Below are 23238 nucleotides of genomic sequence, written 5' to 3'. Positions count from 1 at the left end.
GTTCGAGGCCAGCCTGGTCTACAGAGTGAGTTCCAGGACAGCCAGGGCTATACAGAGAAACCCTGTCCGGAAAAAAAAAACATCATCCTTATGACTTCAATACAGCCTGCAGAGCTGCTATGCTCCTGGCACTCACTAGTCCACAGAGTGAAGGCAGCCTTGCCATGCAATGAGCAAAGTCACACCAGCTGGAGAGATGACTAACACCAGAGCATCCACACAACACAGCCAGCTTGTGCACTGGGAAGGAATCCTTGCGAGTGGGGCCTGAAGTGAGCTTTCTGACAAGATTGAGAAGTACCCAGGTGGAACAGCACTGGCAAGAGCCGTGTCACCTCAGACACTGAAGCACAAAGAGGAAGGAAACCATTCAAGAGGCCGGAGGTGAATGGCCCCTGAGTAAACACAACCTAGCAGCCGTTGAAGGTTTCTTAGAACAGTGAGGCTTCCTCATCACAAGATGGAAGAGCAAAGGTTTGGAGAGGTGAGTAGCAGCAGAGAGGGAGTCCTTATCATAGGGTGGCAGAAGGGACAGGCCTGACCTTCAAATGTGGAAAGAGAGGCAGAAGAAGCCGTGGAGGCCCGTCTACCTCTACTGGCGGGCTAGGGTGTGGCGCCGAGGAAGGGAGGGGTCCTTCTGGCCTTCAAGGTATCAAGACCAGGAGCTGTCAACAATTTCCTACAAGACGAAACTCTCAATGAAACTTTCCAACCAGCAGGGAAGCGCCTCAAGACTCAGGTGGGAGTAGGAAGCTCACTTAGGAAATAACTCAAAAGCCCTAGGACAGCAGTTCCCAACCTGTGGGTCAGGATCTCTTTGGGAGATCAAATGACCCTTTCACAGGGGTCACTCAAGACCATCAGAAAGCATAGATATTTGCATTACAATTCATAATAGTAGCAGAATTATAGTTATGAAGAAGCAACAAAGATAATTCTATGGTTGGGGTCACCACAGCATGAGGGTCAGAGCATTAGGGAAGTTGAGAATCAGTACAGTAAAAGTCCCTGAAACGCACCAGAGGCACTCCACTCCTCCCTCCTCCTCCTCCCACTCACTTCAGCAGAAGGCATAAAAGGTGTTTTGCCTTGTAGAGGTCAGAGTACTTGACCTGCCGGGCTTTCCTTGGTTTACTTGCACAAGCAGTAAAGACTAAGAGACACTCTCAGATAAGGCAAGCTACACAGAAGAGGCTCAGACCAACTGAGGTGCCGAAGAGATGGCTTCAACTTGTAAAGATGCCAGCAAGAACAAGCACGAAGCTCCAGGACACAGCTTTTGTGGGCCTCACCCACGCTGGGGTAGACTTTTGCTGCTGCATTTGTCTCTAGTCATTCCTGCTCCGATAAGTAACCCCTTTCCTGCACTCCATAAGAAACTCCAATGTCACCCATTAGTTCACCAAGTTGGACTTTGGTGACACCAGCATTTTAGTCTGTCACCTCTTCCCTATCTGAGGTAAGAAGATGTTTGTTCGTGTCTCCCCAGGAAGCCCCGCATAACTCCAGGATAGATCTGGCAATAGCGGAGGTGGACGAACTTCAGCAGAAGGCACAAAAGGTGTTTTGCCTTGTAGAGGTCAGAGTACTTGACCTGCCGGCCTTTCCTTGGTTTTCCTGGGCAAAGCCAGAACTAAGTTCAGACCAGAAAGCACTGCACAGTAAGCTACAGATGTCAGGCAATTACAGTAAAGAATGACTAGTGATTACAAAACTGTGGCTCAACAGCTTTTGCAACCATATAACATGCCAAGCTTTTAGAACATTTTAGTCCCTCTTTAAAGTGTTGTATTTCAGGAATGATATAAAAGCCCTCCTCAATATTATAGAGATAAGCTCTTTCACTATTAAAACAGTCTCTGTAAACACAGACACCACTTTGGAAAATCATCTGGGAAAACACTTCCGATAAAGAATTCAGAGGCTGAAAAGATGACTCAGCATTTAAGATCATATAGTACTCTGGCAGAAGACCTGGGTTCAGTTCCCAGCACCCATATGGTGGCTCACAACCATCTGTAACTCCAGTTTCAGGGGATTTGGCACCCTCTTCTGACCTCCATGGGCATCATGCACACATGCAGTGCATATACATACATGTAGGCAGAACAGTCATATACATAATACAATCTTTTTAAAAGGACACAATGCTCACCAATGATCTTCAGACAGCCGTCAGGGTCAAACTCTCCAATGTCTCCAGTGCACAGCCACCGCTGTCCATTTTCATCTTCAAAGAAATCCGTCTTTGTTTTTGCCTCATTTTTGTAGTACCCCATTGTCACATTTTGGCCACCAATAAGAATTTCACCTCTGGGATGTGGTTTGTCAGTATTAAAATAGCCACCTAATAAACAAAAAATAACACATATAGGTATTATACAAATACTCAAAACTATTAGTTTCTAAGTATAGATCTCTCCATATATAGATTTAAATACATATATCTAAGTATAGGTATCTCCATATATAGAGTCTCTGAGGGAAGCAAACTAGACCCTGTGGCTAAACATTATCAATATTCTAGAGACAAATTCTCAGCTGTTAAATAATGAACATCCATGCTTTTAAGCTACTATTCCAGTTTAAAACCTAGCAATTCTCCACCTATCATGTAAAATAATTATACAGTTTCTACTCGGTCCATATATCATGCAAAAAAATGATAAAAGTACTGTCACATATTAAATAATACAACAGACTCCTTCATAAGATCACATTATTATATAGTTAGATATATAGTTAGAAGTTTGGTCTTTCAGATAATTTCAGATTAACTCAGGGCTTAAATTTATTGAATATATTTCTAGCTTCTGCTAAAAACAGTTGAGAAATTTTATCAAAGCCTTAGAACCTTTCGAAAGTTATGTCCCATTAATTCACAGATAACCTATATGCCTTAGTATGACACAAACATTTTACAATATTGTTATTTCAAAATAGAATAAACAATAAACTTTTTTAATAGAATTATTGTGAAAATTATTTCCTTCCAAAATATGCTTAAAGCCCTCAAAGAAAAAAATATAAAAATATACATGGAAAAAAATGTGATTTTTTTTTCTTCTAAAAAATAAAATTATCACTACTCTTTTATCACATTTATTCTCCCTCCTCCCCCTCTCTCTCTCCTGGAGTGTATACGTGTGCATGAGGGAGAAAGAGAGGGGTGGGGAGAAAGAGAGGATATGTTCATGTCATGTAAACTACAGCATACGTGTAAAGGTCAATTCTATTTGACAACCATGTGGGTTCTAAGGATTGAACTTGGGTCTTGAGAATCATAGACAAGTGCTTTACCCAATGAACTATCTTGCTGTTCCTCCAAACTTCATAACACAAGTTTTGCTATCATTTTTACTTGAAGAAAGTGATAAGCAAGAGACTAGAAAGACTGCTCAGTCAGTAAAGAGTTTGCTGTGCAAGGAGGAGACATGAGTTTAATTGGCAAAAACCATCTACAAAAGCCATGCCTGGTGCTTGGGTGTGTCATCTCCACTCTGGAAGTAGCAACAGTGAGATTCCTGGGTCTCGTTGTCAGCCACCCTAGCCACCCACAAGCCTCAGACTAGGAAAGAGTAGACATGGCTATTGAGGAATGACTGATATCTGTATCTGGCCTCTATGTACAAGAACAAACATACAAACACACACGCACACATACACACACGCACACACATACGCACACTCAAACAAAATAAAAATAATCCTATTCTTTAGAATCATTTCTGAAGCATGCAGGCAAAGTACACCCATTCAGCTCTAGATAAAACACAGGTACTATAATGAACAAAATGAGCACTTAGAATTTTCCATCCTAAAATATGGAAGCAAAGAAACTAGAACACAATTCCCACTTCAATCTAAAAATAGGCTGTTACCTTCCTCCCAGTTCTTCAATTTGATTTCACAGCAAACTAATGGTGCTCCCACTCTGCCGGTATTGTAGTCCCACACTGAGAGGCAAAGGAAGAAAACTATTTGAAGGCTGTAGTTAATCAATCAATTGCTTCCTTTTCCTGGATGATTTAAAATGACTATTCCTACCTTAGATAGCGCCCCCATCCGCAAGAGAATCTTAGAAACAAAAGTATGCCAATGGCTGCATGCTCTGCTTGGCACAGGTACACTGCCTGGTCAGAGAACTTTTCTAACAGCCTAAATTATTACAGAAGCTGATTGTACAAGTAGTACTTGTTAGGTTTACAAGACATAGTTTGGGGTTTATTAAAGATATTTTAAAATATTTTAAGGAAAAGGGTTAAGAGAAAGAGAACACTGCCCCCCACCCCCATCCCGGAAGACGGCACACTCAGATAGATGGGCATGGCCTTCTCTTAGTTCCAAGTAGTGTGGAGTCCACTTTACCTCAGAGTCCCTGGGCAATCAGGCATGCCTACTCCAACTCCCCAGAGTCTCTGACCACCACATGTCCTCACATTAATACCGGTCCATACATTTGAGTGGCTGCCTGGTTCTCAGACGACACCACCTACCTTCTGTAATCGTTCCAGCCCCAGTAGATTCTGTGAGTCCATAGCCCTGACCAACAGGACAGCAGAAACAGATATTCATGAATCGCTGTGTCGTTGCAGAGAGTGGAGCACCACCACACAATAAAAGGCGAATATTTCCACCCAGCAGCCTTCGGACATTCCGGAAAACAAAGCTAAAAGTAGCAACAGAAAAATTCAAGGCTTAAAGCAGCGTGGTGGTTTGAATAAATGGGCCCCATAGGTTCACACGCTTGAATATTTGGTTCCCAGTTGCCAGAAGGATTAGGAGGTATGGTCCTTTAGGAGGAGGGATGCCAGAAAGAGCAGGCTCTGAGGTTTCAAACACCAGCACCATTCCCATTCTCTCTGCCTGCTGCCTGCCTGTGGATCAGGATGTAAGCTCTCAGCCACCTTGCTGGTCAGCCAATGCTCCCCACCATGATGGCCATGGACTAAACCCTCTGAAACTGCATACATGCCTCCAATTAAATGCTTTCTTTTATAAGCTGCCTTAGTTGAGGTGCCTCTTAACACAATAGAAAAGTAACTAAACCAGCAGAATAGGATTTCCCAAGTCTTTAATCTCTCAGTGTTGTTATATGGAGACTTTGAGATTAAGTAATATAACCAATGTGATACAGCCAATTAAGGACATTCTCGAGTCACTACATCTGTCTTAAATGTGAGTAGCTCTATCAAGCAAAGAAAATGTCATTTAATCTTAGTTTCCATGTGACATTAAATCATCATATATAATTGTTTATTGTGTGCAAGTGGACCATGCCATGGTAACACTGAGTGAACACAAACCCTGTGAACTCAGAATTGAGTAAGGTGGGAATGGGGCCAGCTCCCTGCTACACCCTGCCTGCTCTGGATCATGTAAATCAGTCACGTGGGGAAAACGCCTGAAGTCCTTCCCCACGCCAATAGAGCATCACTAGCATCTCATACTGAGCCAATGGGATGGAAAGCCTCTACCCCTGGTTCCCACCCTACTCCTCAATGTTTTTAAAGTCTTTATCCACATAGAATAAGGTGCAGAACTTATTTCCCTGAGAATCATTGGAGAGTGGCTGTTTCACTGAGCTGTAACTCTTTGGGGAAGCTTTCTCTCTGGAAGCATTCATCACTGGACTCACACCCCTGCCTCGCTGCCTGCTGCCACTGTCACTGGCAATGGTGCTGCCATGGTAGAGGGTAAGACCTGGGACCCCAGCTACCTGCCCTGTGCAGACTCCCTTCTGAGAGCTGCAATACTTTGGCCAAACTGGAGACCCACAGACCCCTAGTTCTGCAGAGGATGACAGTTTATATCCCATCATGGCCATGTTTATGACCAGAGAATTTATTATCATAAAGACATATTTATGACATACCCATATGTCACATATTCTTCACATAATTTGTAAAAAAAAACTAATTTTCTGCTTTTATTTATTCATTAGAAATTTATGCATATTTCTGTACAGCAATCTCTTTAAAGTCTAATATAAGTTTTGAAATGTTTATTACAGGGGCTGGAGAGATGGCTCAGCAGTTAAGAGCACTGACTGCTCTTCTGAAGGTCCTGAGTTCAAATCCCAACAACCACATAGTGGCTCACAACCATCCATAATGAAACCTGACACCCTCTTCTGGTGTGTCTAAAGTCAGCTACAGTGTACTTACATATAATAATAAACAAATCTTAAAAAAGAAAAAAGGATTTAAAAAACAGAAATGTTTATTACAGCTTTTAAAGTGTAATGGTAAATTATGTGAGAAATTTTAAAGAGAAAACAAATATCTATTTGATAAACACTAGTAAAAAGATTGCATATAGCTGGACAGTGATGGCACATGCCTTTAATCCCAGCACTTGGGAGGCAGAGGCAGGTGGATTTCTGAGTTCAGGGCCAGCCTGGTCTACAGAGTGAGTTCCAGGACAGCCAGGTCTATACAGAGAAACCCTGCCTCAAAAAAAAAAAAAAACCAAAAAAAAAAAAAGATTGCTTATAAGTCAAAAGCAAGGAGTAAGGCTGGGATGTAGCTTAGCGGTAGCTTAGCTTAGCGGTGCTGCGTGCTCACCAAGAAGCACAACCTAGGTTTAATGCCCAGAACCAGGGAAATTAAAAACTGTTAAGCATTTGGAAAGGGATTATAATAGACTCAATAACAACCATTTTAGAAGCTGTATTGAGGCTGATGTGGTGGCATGTGCCCTTTCAACCTGACATTTTGCCATCTAAGTTATCCAGAGACAGAAAGCACTCTAGCACATGCACTCGGAGGGCAGAAAGCACTGGACTCACGGTATCACTCTCCCTCTACCCATCCTTTTGCTGTAACAGTGACCCAGCTCTCCAGCCTCCAGCTTTGAACTCTGGATCCTCCTCCCCTTACTTCCCAAACGCAGGATTCCAGGCCTGGGGCACCACACCCATCTTAAAGTGAAGGTACTACTTATAATTGCTTCACTTCTCTGGGCTGTTGATGTGAACTCTGTGGTTGACTCAGAGAACTGGTTTTACTCACCGGTCACACAGTGGAGTACTACACCCTTTTGAGATCTGCTCCATCTTATAATTATATGCCAAAATAAACAAGTTTCGTTGAAAAGCACTCATTTCATTCACTTTATTCATGACATTTTTGTAGATCCGATCCATGATTTCCTAGATGCATAGATGAGTTCATTAACTATATGAGCAATCTTCACATTTAAATCACACCCATATGATTAATATTTCTAATTACTGTATGTATGATGTAGGACAATGTATGCAAGCCTGTGCTGTGGTGCCTATGTGGAGGCTGGAGGACAATATATGGACTTGAGGCTCTCCTTCCACCTTTACATGGGTTCTAAGAATTGAACTCAGGTCCTCAGACTTGCACAACAAGCAGCTTACCCATTCAGCTACCTCACTGACAAACTATGAAATCATTTTAAAAATGTACTTTATCAGAACTAAAAATTGTAGGTAAAATGGCAATTTGTTTTAAAGTGCTATTACCACCCCACCACCTGTGGCTGAGAGCACTTCTTTAATGGGCAATTCTTACCGGAACAGCTGCCATCAGTGTTGGCTTCAACATGGATGTGTCTCCTTTGCTTCCTTTTTTTATTTTTGAAGACTACAGAACAGAAAAAAGTAATCTACATAAAGATCTTTAACTTAAATGCACAGTGGCATTCTTAGCTCAAAAGCTAAATATATTTATATTCTAGACAATGCAAATATTTATTTTAAAATAATTGAAAATACAATGTAAACTTATAGAGAAAACATATTAAAAGTACATTTAGAATTGAGTCACAGGTAGGTGATTTACCTGATCTGCTAATGTCTGTGGTGAAGAGTAGCCGATTCGGCACCCATGAGAAAGACACACGAGCTCAGCACTTAATTCTAGAACATGTGCCAGGGGCAAGTATCCAATATATACATCTTCCTCCCTGAAAGAAAGGTTAAAGTGGAAACTTCCAATGTCTTTGGAAAGTTAATTATGTCAAATGATACTTTGCTGGGCCACATAAGTGAAAGGACTCTTGCTAAAGCAAACACGTGAAAGAATGTTTTCCTGAAGCAGACACAGGTGAAACGATATTTTGATATAGCAAACATGTAAAAGGATCTGTGAGGAAGGAGTATAAATATGACCCCCAGACAGTAGGAGATGAGCATTGAGCATTGATTCGGTTTGTCCCACCTCACTATTCTATTCTTCGCTAAAGAAAGGCATCTATTAGTTTGCCTTACATAGCATTGTTGGGCTCAACTGTGGTTAGGCTGCCTTTGAGAGAAATTCACCCGACAATTGTTCGTGAGGTTCCTGCAGCAGCTTGTCACTCACTTCAGCAGCCTCACCTCAGGCTGGCTGGTTGGTGAGCCTTGTGGTTTCTCCACGATTCAACTACAGCTGCTGGTTCGTGTCTGCCTGCTGAGCAGACTGCTGTTGGGAACCATGAGAGCCCTGAGATAAATATCCTGCCCCAGCTAATTGAGAACCCGGAGATTAACATCCTGCCTGACAATCACAAGGATGTGAACCCTGAGATTAACATCCTGCCTGACAATCACAAGGATCCGGCTTGGCCCTGGGAAAAGAACATTCACAGAAATCCACCCCCTCTCCACCTGTCATCCACCCCCTCCTCACCTGTCACACTGGAGCTCAACCCCAGAAGATTTTGTAACCCTCCATCTCCCTCCTTCCTCTCCCCCCCTCCAAGATTTTTCCTTTAAATATGCTCGGCTGCACTAAGTAAACGGCTCTTGACAAGCAATGCTTCCTTGAGTCCAGTCGTCTCTCTCGCCCATTCTTTATTCACAGGTTGTGACCCTCCTCGTTCCCCCGAATAACGTGACCTGCAGGCCAAGTCAGACTGCACTGTAGCTGCCAGTTGGTGTGTGCTGTCTGCTCGCCTCGAGGACTGGTCTGCAGCTGCTGAGCCGTATTTGGTGTTTGCTACAGCACTGAACTGCTAAGACAGAAGATGGAGCTTGCCCTGAGAGAACTACTGCTGGACAGGTCCACTTCCCCAGATCCTAATAACTTTTCTCTTCCACTGCCTCTGCTGGTGGTGGGCTAGAGGAGAGCTTGAACCCTTATTAAAAGTAGGTTACAAAAACTTTATGCCTACAAAAGGTCATGGGAGCTCTCTGTAAGAAGTGACTACAGCAAGCTTACAGATACACGGAGCAGAGCTAAGCACCCGAGTCCCTGATGGCAGAGTAGATTAAACAGACAGAAAAAAAAGCAGAGCCCAACCCAAAACCAAGGACGCAGGCGCTTTCAGAGTGCGGTCTGCTGCAGAGGCAAAGGGCTCAGGCGTGAGAGAAGATGATCCTTCAGTTGGTATCTGGTGCCTCTCAGAACAGACATGCCTGTTCTAGGAGTTTGGGCTAGTTAGTAATAAATCAAAAAGTATACCTAAACATACAGGAAAATGTGTGTTAGAGTCATGTATTTTTTAAAGAAATGACCCTGCATCTACAACAGGAAGAGAAACTGAGGAAATTCCCAAGGGAGAGTGCGGCTCAAGTATCCCAGCTCTTCTCCCAAACCCTGCTCCACTGCTAACTGCACGTGACTGAATGAATTATCTAATGTCTCTGCATAAGGGGAACAATAACAGCGAAGCAGTATGCTAACTCAGTCATCTGATGCTGACTGAAGCGCTGTCTCAACTCCTCTACCCCGTCTGCTTTCTTCTGTCTTTTTTTTTTTTTTTTTGGCCTACTCCATTACATTCCCCCGACTCCACAAGAGTACAACTTCAAAGCCAAATCACTTGACAGTGGTTACCTCATCTGTCCACCAGGACGACATTTACACATAAAAATGACTATGTAAGTACAGAAACAATACTGGCTGAAAAAAGCCAGGCGGTGGTGGCGCACGCCTTTAATCCTAGTACTTGGGAGGCAGAGGCAGGCAGATTTCTGAGTTCGAGGCCAGCCTGGTCTACAGAGTGAGTTCCAGGACAGTCAGGGCTACACAGAGAAACCCTGTCTCAGAAAAAAAAAGAAAAACAAACTACAAAGCCAGCTAAAATTTTTATCTTTCAAATATTAAATAATTAAACTATTATTTTAATAGTCACATGAATGTAACTATTTTGGGACTCTGGAGAGCTGGTTCAGCAGTTAACAAACTGCCCTCGCTTGGTTCTCAGGACCCTGCTAGACACTCACTACTATAGTAACTTCAAGGCCATCTGATACTCTAGTCTCCACAGGTTCTTGGGTACTGGCACTCACACACAGACACACATGTGTGGCTAGACACACACAAAAACACACACTAAAATACATTTTAAAGTGTTGACTTTTTAAATTAATGTTCTCTAAAATTTCTTTCATAGACACCTGGGGAATACCTTAGCCATCTACTAAAATGGCACAAATGTTTGGAACTCTTAATAACTACAAATATGCAGTCGCTCTGAGTTTTACGATGACATACCCCAGTCTTGGAATCCTTCTCGCCATCCCCGTGATAGAAGCAATGATGTTGCTGTGTGAGATCATGACTCCCTTTGGAATTCCTGTGGACCCGCTTGTGTACATGATTACTGCAATATCTGAGGGCAGTGGTTTGCTCTGAGCTTTCTTTTCTACATTGAAGGGAGACAAAAAAGAAGAAGAAACTCAGGTCTATCAACAATTTTCTTCTAACACTCAAACATCAGTCCACACATAAGGAGGCATAAACAATTCTGGGACAAACAGGCTAAGTGCATAATATAATTAGAGCCACAGAGGAAATAGACAGGGTCAGATAACACTGCTTGGATGTGGCATTCTGGCCCAGGGTCTCTGTAGAGTAATTTCAGCAGAGGCCTAAATAAAGTGAGCAAAGTAGCCCACAAGTCCTGGGAAGCAGTAGTTCACGCAGACGTAAAAGCAGTGGACACGGTAGCAGATGTCTGCAAGTCCACACTCAGGAAGCAAACATGAGATCCTAAGGTCAAAGCTAGCCTAGCAGCAATGGGCTTGGCATCTATAAACACTAGCCCTATGGTGGGACTGGAGTAACCCTAGTACCAGTTAGAGCAGCACCCAGAACCACAGGCAGCCTCAGAAGGCACTGAGGAGGTCTGAGCCTCACACCCTGGGATCAGAAGAACAGCCCTTTTCAACAGAGACAGGCCATCATCTGGAGCAAGAATGACTTTGGAGATATACAAACTTGGGTGCTGGGTGGCTATATAAACTAAAATGGAATTTTAAAAAAAAAAATGAGGAGCAAGAGCTCCTCTAAATAAAGGGGCCTGAACCTTTATACTCACTGATGTGTCCCTGCTTCAGGAGATGGCCTTGTTGGTTATACCCAGCACCCAGGGTTGCTAAGTGTTGCCTGTTTGTAGTCACAAGACTACAAGCCTAAGATCAACAACCAGCACACTACAGAAAAGGCACAGGAGACCAGCAGATGACATCAACACAATCCACCTGCCTACAATCCTCCCAAAACTGATGCACAAGGGACTTTTTATGGGGAAGGTTCTTCAAGTATGTTTCCCCCTTCTCTCATACTGGTCCAGATAATTTCTTAACAATGAGACACATAATACATATTCTCTTATTTTTATGTAACTAGACTGCACTGCTCAACATTCTCTGAATACCCACCAATACCTACAACTCAATATGCTCAACATTATCATCCCAGTCATTCCCGTAACGACAGCATTACCCTGTCCCTGATCAGACTCACCTAATTTCCAACCACACAAGAAATACTATTACAACATCCCAGAGACCTGCAGTCTACATTTTCTGATGCTCATTTCTCTAACGGTTAGGACTTTGAAAGTGTCTATGCCTTGTGTGAGTTAGAAGATTAAAAACTACGCAAAGGTAAATAAAACAAGAGATAAGTGAAAAAGAGGACTCCTGACTTAGAAACTCTAGCTAAAGACTAACTCTAATGGGTCAATTTAAAGTGGTTATTTTAAAAATTAACTTTAAACGACTCAAAACTTACAGAAAAGGGGAACAGAAAAGTGAATGATGTATAAGTACTTTATTTAAAGTAAACACTACTGCTTTTTGGTTACTGTTGCCATTGTTTTGCAGAAAGGGTCTCATGTAGCCCAGTCTGGCCTTGCACTAGCTCCCGGGTCAATGATGAACAATTTTTGATCCTTCTGCCTCCACCTCCCAGTGCTAGATGACAGGTATGTGCCATCATGACCAGTGTTATGCAATGCTGGGGATCAAACCCAGGACTGTGATCAAACCCAGTGTTATACATGCTGGACAAACACTCTGCATAATAAGTTACATTCATTCCCAAGAATAAGTAAGTGTTGGCATTTTCCTTACATCTTTCTTTAAAGGCTAGGAAAAAGTAATAAGAGAAGAACCCATTTCCACAGTTACAATCTAGAAAACGCCAGTGTCTTGGGATCTAACCTCTGGTGAGTTCTAGAGAACAAGGTGAGCAGAGAGTGCACATCTGGAATGATCACCACAACATACCCACATTGGCCTTCACTCCTAGAGCCTGCACTGCAGCCATGGTGTGTACAATGACGCCCTTGGGGAACTCAGACCAGGTTGGAGGCTTCCCATCAACAGTGATGATATGCCGCAGACGTGGGACCAAAGAGACGATGTCCTAAAGAAACACAGTGACAATCATGACCTGTTCGCCAACAGCTGAGTGACTCGGAACACATGATCACAGTCGCCGCACAAAGAGGCACCAACTGATTTCTTGCCCCAAAAGTTAAGTGGTAGGGCTAGGGAGACAGGCTGGGGGAAAGGAAGAAAGAGAGAGGGGAGGGTTGGCCTCACTATTCTATAGCACTGTGTGTACAATCTTCTTTGATAAAATCCTCATCAACCAAGTTACTGCTCCACAAAATGGACATATAAACACAGAATACTTCAACTACTTACAGGGAAGCCCAAAGTCCCTCCTGTTCTCAAGAGGATACAAAAGAATAAATTTCAGGAAAGGAAAGAAAGTCTACCTGGAAACTTTCTAAAAAAGGAAAACAAAACAATGCCTGGTAGTAAATGTTTTCAGGGGAAGCTGCCCTTTTCCTATTACTTCATAAAATCTCTCCCATTTTAGTACTTAAAATATTCAACAGTCTGGAGAGGTGGCTCAGTGGTTAAGAACATTTGGCAGCTTACACTTACCCATAATTCCAGTTCCTGGGACTCAACACCCACCTCCCTCCCATCCTTTCTTTTTCTATTCCTAGCTCTCTTCACACTTCTCCTGTATGTCTGTCTCTGTCTCTCCCTTTCTCTCTCTCTCCTTCCCTGAGTGTCACCTGACTGTCTTTCAGAAGATCTCTTGCAACTTAGGTTGACCTCAAACTTACTATATAGCTGAGGATGACTTTGAACTACTGATCTTCCTACTTCCATCTCCCAAGTACAGAGATTACAGGCATGTAGCACCTCTTGCTTTTTTTGTGTACATGTGTGGATGTCTATGGTGTGTGTGTGTGTGTGTGTGTGTGTGTGTGTGTGTGTCCATCTGTCTGTCAGTGTGTGCATGGGAGGACAGAAGAAAACTTTTGGTGCTCTCCAAACCCTCCTCCACGGGGTCCACGGGGCCCTCTGGCCTGAACCATGACAACAGTAAGCCCCGGGGATCCACGTGTTCTGCTAGCACTGGTACTGGGATTATGAGCAGATACGACCACAGCTGACTTATATAAGAGTTCTGGAAATCAAACCCAGGTCCTTGTGATTACAAAGGCAAGCATTTCACTTTACCTACATGGTGCATAGACATACATACAGGCAAAACACGTATACACAGGATATAAATATAAATGTTGAGAGACCAGCAAAATGGCTGAGGAGGTACATTCACTTGTCACCAAGCCTGAAGACACAAGGAACCCCACGATGAAAGAAGAGTTAACTCCCACAGGTTGTACAGACTTTTTACAAATGTGTTGTGGCACATGTAACCACATATATGCATACAAATGCACACAAAAGCACAAACTCAAAAATTATAGACATGCAAAACTATTAATTTACTTATATATATAATATACAATAAAAAGCTGTCATCCTTTCGACATTGGCATAGTAACAATTTTTACCTAAAGTCTATCTAATATATATAAAATGCACTTTTTATATTCTAAACAGAAAACAAAAGCTCACAAAGTAACTGCGGGTCAGTATGCCTCATCCCAGGCAAGTCAGAGCATTGGACTATAAGGGAGCTGTGGTCCTCACCTTCAGCTTTGTCTGCAAGAGTTCTTTGCTAGTGATGATGTTGGTCACCTCTGTTTCATTCAGTCCATGGACAATGGCTGGACCTCCCAGAGTGGCATACAGTGTAACAACTATAAGGAAAAGAACACAGGTCACACATATGAGAAGGGCACAGACAGCTACCACACAGCAGCACCTCTGCAAGGACACAAGAATCGGAAAGGAGTGTTCCTTCTCATGGACAGCCTGGAGAGCCACTGTGGCTGCACACAGAAGGTTCTAATCAATATCCTAATTACTCATCTTCCTCTAACTTTCCCAAGATTCCTAGTATTTTAAGTGAAGATTCTTAATGTTTGTTTCACCTTCGCTATATTCTAGGACTGATATAACGTAAAGGAATTATATCTATCCTAGAATGTCAAAATCTTCCTTGTTGGCTGCTTTGGAACTAAAATGTGAAAAGGGACAAGCCAGTGTGGTTCTCAACCTTCCTAACACCACGACCCTTTATTTTTCTGTGTTGTGGTGACCCCCCCCCACAACCATAAAGTATTTTTGTTGCTACTTCATAACTGTAATTTTGCTGCTCTTATGAATCATAATATAAATATCTATGTTTTCCAATGATCTTCGGCAACCCCTGTGAACAGGTTGTTCTACCCCTAAAGGAGCTACAGCCCACAGATTGAGAACTATTGGACAAGCCAGTAAGCCAGCACATTGAATGTCAGATCTTAGAACAAAATAGTAGTGATGAGGCCTATAATTCTAACACTTAGGGAGTAAATGGAGGCCATCCTCTATCACACCGAGGTTGATCCAGCTACACTGAAACCCTGGCTCAAAAGAGCAACTACAGAAAAAGAAGGTAGCATTCGTAAATGGTACAGCTTATTCTAAAGCAGAAAAGTCAAAAAGAAAAAAAAATTTAGGAACACTCAAGTCATGTAATATTATACAACATGGATTAGAAGTAACATGATAAACAATAATCCTTTTTAAATATTCTCAAAAGAAATACGAACTCAACTCCTGAAAACAGAAAGGTGGTGGGTGCCTATTTTAAAAAGTGCAAGTAGAAGGTGTGGTAGTGTGACATATCCTTGATCCCAAGCAGAGTTCGAGCTACCGTGGTCTCCAGGCCAGCCAGGGATAAACAGTGACATCATCTCAGCAACAGTGAAAGGGGGTCAGCTGGAGAGATGGCACATGCTGGTCAAGACCGAGGTTCAATCCCCAGCATCCGCATGGTGGCTAACAACTATCTGTAACTTCAGTTCCAAGGGAATCCATTCTCCCTTCTAGCCTCCATGAACAATGCGTGCACTTGGTGCACACATACACATGTACAAAACACTCATCACATAAAATCACTTTAAAAAAAAAAAACTCTTTAAAAAGAAAAAGAAATGGAAAAAGAAAATCAGGAGTTTATAACAAACATCTGCTGAAAGCATCATTTTTGTTTCCCGGTCATTCACCTGTGACTGTGGCACTACCTTCAGGGCTGTTTACAAGGTTAGCCCATCACGGTCACCACTCAGAAGTGGACTAACAAAATGCAAGTAGGCTCACAAAGGTCCCTGAGGCATGGTAGCAGAGCAGTGGTCCTATAGGTCAGGTCTGCTTTACCAAACAGGGAAAGCCTCCTTAACATCTGACCAGCTGGATCCAAAATAGATGAGGAAGGGAAGGAAGGAGGGAGGGAGGGAGGGACATGAAGTGAATATCTAAGCCCTAACACAGACTCTTCCAGTAAGTGCATAAAGGCAAAACTCAGAATCAGAATGCTAACCTATTAAGAAATATTAATCCTAGAGTAGTGGTAAATATCTCTAATCCCAGCACTCAGTAGAAGAGGCAAGTGGATCTCTGTGTTTGAGGTCAGTATATATAGTTGAGTCCTAGGACAGCCAGGGCTATGTAGAGACCTTGTCTTAAAAAACAAAACAAGAAAAAGAGGAAGACTTTAAAAGTGCCACCTATACGTACGCTGGAAGTTATACATAAAACAGGCCTGTGCAGCGATCATCCACTCGGCCCGGGTCTCACAGAAGATGGCGATGTTGGTCTTCGGTTTCTGGCCCAACATTTGTAATCCATTTCCAAAGTCAAGGGCTCGAATGAAGACATCTTCATAGGAAAGCCAATTATAGTGCCCCAGAATAACCTGATATAGCAAAGTATAAAAAACACAAATATCTTTTATTGTGATCAAAAGAAATCAGAACAAATTTCAAACTTTATAGCAAGAAAGTTGTGTGAATATAAAACACGTTAGTTTCAAGTGAAGATGTATCTTAAAAATCAGCTTTGTGACACTGTCCATGACAACCCAAATCCTAGGCCAAGCTTTTAACTATGACAGGGGAGGTTGGCTTTACTTTTGGTTTTCAAAAATACTTAGAATTGAGCTAAAACATGAGGATCTATGCAGTTCAAGACCAGCTTAGTCATACACTGAGACCCTTTCAAGAAACCAAAAAAATTCACATGAGTCTGAAGTTACATAAGACAGGGGACCTGGAGCACAGAGTATGTTTGACCGAATCATTTCTTAGACAAGTAGCCCTAAACTAATCATTCATTTACAGCAGAAGTTTACTCTGTGGATTTCAGAAACGACACAATGTGATCTATAAACAGAAAGTGACCCTACTACCCAAGTTCACAGAAATATTTATGGCCATTTAACCTAAATTAACTATCCTATCATGATAAGCAAAGTAAAAATCTCTCTACAACCAGGTGGAGACTAAGTTATAGTATTCAACATCCCTCGGTTTAAGCCTCCAATACCTAACTAGGTTACAGTATTTCATTTGGATTTGTCAGAAGTACAGATAACCTCAAGTTTAACTTATTAATAAGCTCCTTTTAAAGCTGTGTAGCATATTTTTCTTCAGGGATTTCCAACTAAAACACAATCAGGAATTCTCTATTACATATAAAAACTGAACAAAAAGCAAACTACAAACACATATAACTGGCTTCTAAGCATGGTCCTGTTCATTTATGTCTCACACATCTTAAAATCATCCGACCAGGGACTAGAGATTGACAGAGACTCCTTTTCTGGAGGACCAAGATTCAATTTCCAGGACCCATGTGGCAGCTCACAACCGTCTATAACTCCAGTTCCAGAGGACCTCTTCTAGCCTCCACAGGCCCTAGCCCACAAGTAGTGCACAGATATGCATGCAGGCAAATCACTTATACACATAAAACTAAACAACAAAACCATCTGACCATGTTATTTCTAAAAATGCAACAACTTTTAAAGAGAGTTCTGTGAGAAGTTAGACGGAGAAGGGATCAGTGCTGCCCTCTGGTGTCCTGCTCAGGATAGACATGAGATCACACTGCCCTAACTGTAGGTCCCAAACTCTCACCTTACTCTACACCCCCAGGAAATGCTCAACATGGGAGCTCCAATGACTTCCAAAGGAGCTCTGTATGACTGAGAAGACAGGTGAGAATTTGGCCTAAATATGCAGGAACTGGATTATAGTTACTAGGTACTATAAACTCCACCTGCTAGATTCTAAACCTCAATGACAGGCTTTACATGGCAAAAATCACCCAATATACTACCCAAATATATAAACTCTGATGATGGCACTATCTGATAAAAAAATAATTCTAAAATTAATAAACATATATAGCCCATGCCCATAATCCAAGTACTCAGCTGAGGCAAAAGGATTGTCTTGAGTCTTAGGCTAGCCCAATCTATATGAGGATTCAGGCCAGCCTAGGCCTGTTAAGCCCTGTCTCAAAACAGAAACAAAAACTAGAAAAGAAAGGAAGGAAGGAAGGAAGGAAGGAAGAAAGGAAGGAAGGAAAAAGAAGAAGAGAAGGAGGAGAAGGAAGAAGAGGAAATGGAGGAGAAGAAGAAGACGGGGAGGAAAAGAGAACTAGCCAGGCCTGGTGGCACACACCTGTAATCCAAGAACTCAGGAGAGTGCAGGTGGATCTCTCTGAATTCAAGACCAGCCTGGTCTACAATGCAAGTTCCAGAATAGTCAAGGCTGCATAGGGAACCTGTCTGTAGGGGTAGGAAAAAGACAAAACATAAGGGAAACCTGGGCTTCATTATTTAAGCCACTGAGGGTTCTAGCTAATTACCTTTCTCATAAAGATTACATTTATGAACACTATTTACCCATAATCGTATCTGACTCATACTGCAGTCTCTATGGCTAACCCAAAACTAAGCACATTTAACTTAACCCTCCGCTATGCTATTAAACACTACTGCAGAAACGCACCCCACTAAACGCAGCCCCACGTGTTTCAACACCCACAGTCTGATGTATTTCCCAGTCATTCATATTCTGGTCCTCTGATAGCTGTGAGCTTTTTATCTTTTTAAATATCCTCCCTCTCTACCTGGAGATGATCACTAAGCCATTACAAATTAAACAGAACACTCAAGCTCTCTGCTACTGAATTCAGTAACTGCTGTACAACTGCCCTCACTCTGCAGCCTATAGGGCTCAATGTCCCTGACAGAAGCCAGACTCTCAAGGACTCTTCAATACAACCATCTGTTCAACAAGATTCCTAACAGGTACATCAAAACTGATGTTCTCTCATTCACCCTCTTTTCCCTATCTGTCCCTTCATCATTCCTATTAAGCAGAGGATAGCACGCCCAACTGCTTAACACAGTAACTGAAGTTACTCTAACTTACTCTCACCTTTAATCTCATTTCTAAGTCTATCCAGAGTCTATCTACAAAATATAGCCTGACCCAGTCATTTCTTTCACTTCCATTACTGTCACCCCAGGCATCTTCTCCATAGCACATGCCACTCTTATTCCCTACAACCACATAGACAAGCCATTCCCTTAACTTCAGACTGGAGGTTTCTGTCTTTGCAGTAGCACTTAGGCCCTGGAAGCTATAAACATGACCCTTGCAAACCCCAAACCTGCTTTCTAAAAACCCCATCCTTTCTGCTCTTCAGGGAGGTTAAAACAGGGCAAGAAGATGCTCTTTCCAGGACCTTAAAGTCTCCACCCCACGTACCACGCTCAGCTGAGCTCATCTTGTCTGGGACCCAGTTTGCTACATCCTGCTCAGGTCTCACCCTAACTGAGACCTATTCGGGCAGGCATTTCATCACTAATCCGCTTTACTTTTCACCTCTCGTGTAAAAATGTCAGATCCGTACCAAAATTAACCTGTGTGTCTTTATTACTGTTAAGCACTTGGGACAATAGCTCAGTGTGTGGAACACTGGAGCCCTGACAACTCTTGCCCTCGGCACAATTCAGTCAGACATTTGTTACACAAGGAAACACGTTCGATATTCCTGACAGCATAGTTTTCAGGGAACCTGAGAGCCACTTTCTCATTTTAACCGTAGGTAAGCATTCTACCATTGAGCTATATCCCTAGTCCTGACGGTAACTGTATTGGCTGGTTTTGTGTGCCAACTTGATACAGGCTGGAGTTATCACAGAGAAGGGAGCTTCAGTTGGGGAAGTGCCTCCATGAGATCCAGCTGTGGGGCATTTTCTCAATCAGTAATCAAGGGGTCAGTGCCCATTGTGGGTGGTGCCCTCTCTGGGCTGGAAGTCTTGGGTTCTATAAGAGAGCAGGCTGAGCAAGCCAGGGGAAGCAAGCCAGTAAGGACCATCTCTCCATGGCCTCTGCATCAGCTCTTGCTTCCTGACCTGCTTGAGTTCCAGTCCTGACTTCCTTTGGTGATGAACAGCAATGTAGAAGTAAGCTGAATAAACCCTTTCCTCCCCAACTTGCTTCTTGGTCATGATGTTTGTGCAGGAATAGAAACCCTGACTAAGACAGTAATCTTGAAGAGGGATCACTTTGCTCTTTCACACCTGAGGAGTGACACACAGTTGTAAATATCCACGTTAACATTCAGAGAATAACTTACTCTAAAAAAAAAGTGTAACTGCCTGAAATATACAAACAGTGCTTTAAAGCTTTTCCAGAAGGGACTAAAGAGATGCCTCAGCAGTTAAGAGCACTGACTGCTCTTCCAGAGGTCCTGAATTCAAATCCTAGCAACCACATGGTGGCTCACAACCATTTGTAATGGGATGTGACACCCTCTTCTGGTGCATCTCAAGACAGCTGCAGTGTACTCATATACATAAAATAAGTCTATCTTTTTTTAAGAAAAGCTTTTTCAGGAACATTAAAAACTGTAATGCTTTGAGGACAGTGTCTTACAACTCCAAAAGAAAATACAATGATGCTAGCATACAGAAATTATTTTAAAACAAAAGTACACCAATATTTAATCATTCAGACATTCGTGTTGGGACATGGCAGTTTAATTAGAAAGTTTTCAGGTAGTTGATCTAAACCTCTTTAAGTACTAGATTGTTGTTTTCTTCATTTACTATCTGGAATACAACTATTTCAGAACTACGTATTTCCTGTCTTTTTCAACAAATAATGCCTGGCTTCCTTTAACTTTTTCGCTGTGGTTTATCAGAAAGTATATCAAAATCCTGAGTTTGGGGCTGGTGTGGTTTTTGTGACATGCTGTTAACAAACAGGAAGTAGAGAGAGAAAACATGAGAGGAAGACCCACAGGAGAGTGAAGAAAAAACAAACTCACAGATCCCAGGCAAAGGTCCTATTTTTAATATGACAGATGGATGGACAGATGGACGGATGGACAGACAGACACATGAAAGGGCTAATCTGAAATCAGGTTTGCATAACTTTGCTTTAACCATATTATTTCTATGCTGCTGCTTCTCAAAGTAAGGAGGAACGTTTCAGTTATTAATGTACATAAGCTTCCTCATCAAATAGGAGTTTCTTCAAATACGCTATTTTAGTGAAAACAAGTCACCAAAAATATGGCTTCCTATCTTCCATGGTGTCATACACACCACATAATCAGTCCCAGCACTATAGAAGTCCCACGGAGGCAGGAGGATCAGAAGTAACCAACATGGCCGGGCGGTGTTGGCACACGCCTTTAATTCCAGCACTTGGGAAGCAGAGGCAGGTGGATTTCTGAGTTCAAGGCCAGCCTGGTCTACAGAGTGAGTTCCACGACAGCCAGAGCTATACAGAGAAACCCTGTCTTGAAAATACCAAAAAACAAAACAAAACAAAGAGTAACCAGCATGGGTCACATGAGACCTCCCTGGGCTGTCTGGTGAGTAAGCTAGCAGGAAGCCAGGTCACCAGACCCGCCACAACAGATGCTGCTCCTGCCGCCATACAAAGGCTGTAACATAACCAGGGGCTTGTGGATGGATGCAGAGCCAGCTTGTTTACCTAACTCTCTAGCTTACAGCCCACTCCCAGAGCCCAACAGAAACACAGGTCTTGGCTAACTGACAGCAAAGCACACTCAGGTATAGACAACAAGTTTCATTTGTTATCTACAAAACCTAAAAATTAATTCTAGGTCCCCAAAGTATCTAATCCTAGACAAGAAAAATAAAATGGTTTTGTCAATCTATATATAGCCTTCTGAACAAACTGGTAAACCACAAATGTTTAACACAAAGTTCTGACATAAAGAATTAAAAGCACATGCCTTGGAGACAGGCAGATACATGAGTTTGAGGACAGTCTGATCTACATAGGGAGCTCCAAGACAGCCAGAAACCTAACTTCAAGATAAATAATAGGAAAATAACATTTACCTCTCTTACAATCTGCAGTTGGCTACAAAGTGTGAAATTTTGGAGTTGAAATGGCTGAGCTCAAATCTGAGCTTTGTCACTCGCCAGCTCTAGGATCCTCAGTAAGCAAGCACCTAGCTCATCTGAGCTTCAGGACTCTAATCTCTGAAGCAGAGATAGCCACTAACCCTTGAGATAGCTTTCAGTTTTAAAAAGAACTTGACAGAAATTAAAACAGCTTGCCTCATAAATACGAATTCCACACTCATAAAGTAACTTTTTGAAAGCCACAAGAAGTAGTAAGTGGCAAAACCAAAACTCAAACTTTCAGATCTAGGTGTAAAGGCCAGGCTCTTAACCACAATATTTCTCTCTGTAAGGACAGCTAGTCTCTGTTTCAAGTCAATGGCAAGATTCTCTTCAGTGGTAAAAAAAAAAAATTTTAAGACATGCAACTGCCATATCAAAAATACCACTGAGTCACATGAAAATCAAAACGAGTCACATGGTGCCAAGCACTCTCAAAGAGGGCTCCACACCCCAAACTACCTAGACTCTCTACCTCAAGCCCTGGAGATAGCAGGTTCAAGAGCCCCCTACCAGGGCACAGTCTCCACGCCTTTCGGAAAAATAGGTCAAGTCAGTGAGGACAGAGGGAAGAAAGCAATCTAAAGCTCTGGAGAGACTTTCTCCATCAACACCAGCAGTTCCCGGGTACAGGAGGCCACACTTCCCACACGACAGGAGACCCATGGGTGCAAATATGGAGGGATTCAAAGCAGTAGAGATCATCTTACCTTTTTAAAAATTTTTCCATTTGGTTGTATTTCATCTTCCTCATTCAAAATCTCCCGTGTTCCCAATAGTCTTTTGTTCTTAAATTTGTTTTTTGCATACATAAAAACTTTATCAAGTGTATCACAGCCAGGATACAATACTGAAGCCAAGCCATCCATGCTGTTGATAGACCTGTATGCAGAGTCCGGTTTTGAACTGACAGCCTTTGCTTTGATTTGGTTTGGTTTCTCTTGTTTTGACTCACACAAAAAATAAAATGGGATGTATGTTAAAATAGTATAGAGTGATATTACAAAATGTATGAAATATAAAAGTATGGGGTTGATGGTTTGTTTTAGCTTCATGGTAGATGGTGTTGAAGATACGTGGTTATTCATAAGTGTTCAAAAATAGACAACAGATTTCAATGAGAATCTAGAAGAAAGAAAAAGAAATAGATCAGTTGTAAATCACATTAAAAGAAAAACTCTTTATATACTAGCTAGGCAACTAGTTTTTTGGATCAGTCAGTGATACTGGCCGTCTGTAATATCCTAAATTAAGAAATGTATTTGTGCCGGGCGGTGGTGGTGCACGCCTTTAATCCTAGCACTTGGGAGGCAGAGGCAGGCGGATTTCCGAG

At 42.2% G+C, this 23238-nt stretch overlaps 1 protein-coding gene across 4 annotated transcripts in view; it reads right to left on the bottom strand.

Annotated features, from left to right (window-relative positions):
* Positions 1-23238, bottom strand: part of Acsl3 (acyl-CoA synthetase long chain family member 3) — a 53531-nt gene that overhangs the window by 4085 nt on the left and 26208 nt on the right. For all 4 annotated transcript variants that reach the window (XM_031368126.1, XM_031368127.1, XM_031368128.1 and 1 more), the window contains 11 exons: positions 22616-23030; positions 16181-16358; positions 14207-14316; positions 12473-12611; positions 10452-10602; positions 7815-7938; positions 7545-7616; positions 7014-7153; positions 4497-4669; positions 3882-3956; positions 2156-2347 (listed from right to left, as the gene is read on the bottom strand). In XM_031368126.1, the coding sequence (XP_031223986.1) occupies positions 2156-2347; positions 3882-3956; positions 4497-4669; positions 7014-7153; positions 7545-7616; positions 7815-7938; positions 10452-10602; positions 12473-12611; positions 14207-14316; positions 16181-16358; positions 22616-22993 (1732 nt within the window). In that variant the 5' untranslated portion in view covers positions 22994-23030. The remainder of the gene's footprint in view (positions 1-2155; positions 2348-3881; positions 3957-4496; positions 4670-7013; positions 7154-7544; positions 7617-7814; positions 7939-10451; positions 10603-12472; positions 12612-14206; positions 14317-16180; positions 16359-22615; positions 23031-23238) is intronic.

Source organism: Mastomys coucha, unplaced genomic scaffold, assembly GCF_008632895.1.
Source record: "Mastomys coucha isolate ucsf_1 unplaced genomic scaffold, UCSF_Mcou_1 pScaffold14, whole genome shotgun sequence".
Taxonomy (NCBI): domain Eukaryota; kingdom Metazoa; phylum Chordata; class Mammalia; order Rodentia; family Muridae; genus Mastomys; species Mastomys coucha.
Note: the sequence above shows the minus strand (reverse complement) of the source record. Positions and strands in the feature narration are given on the sequence as shown.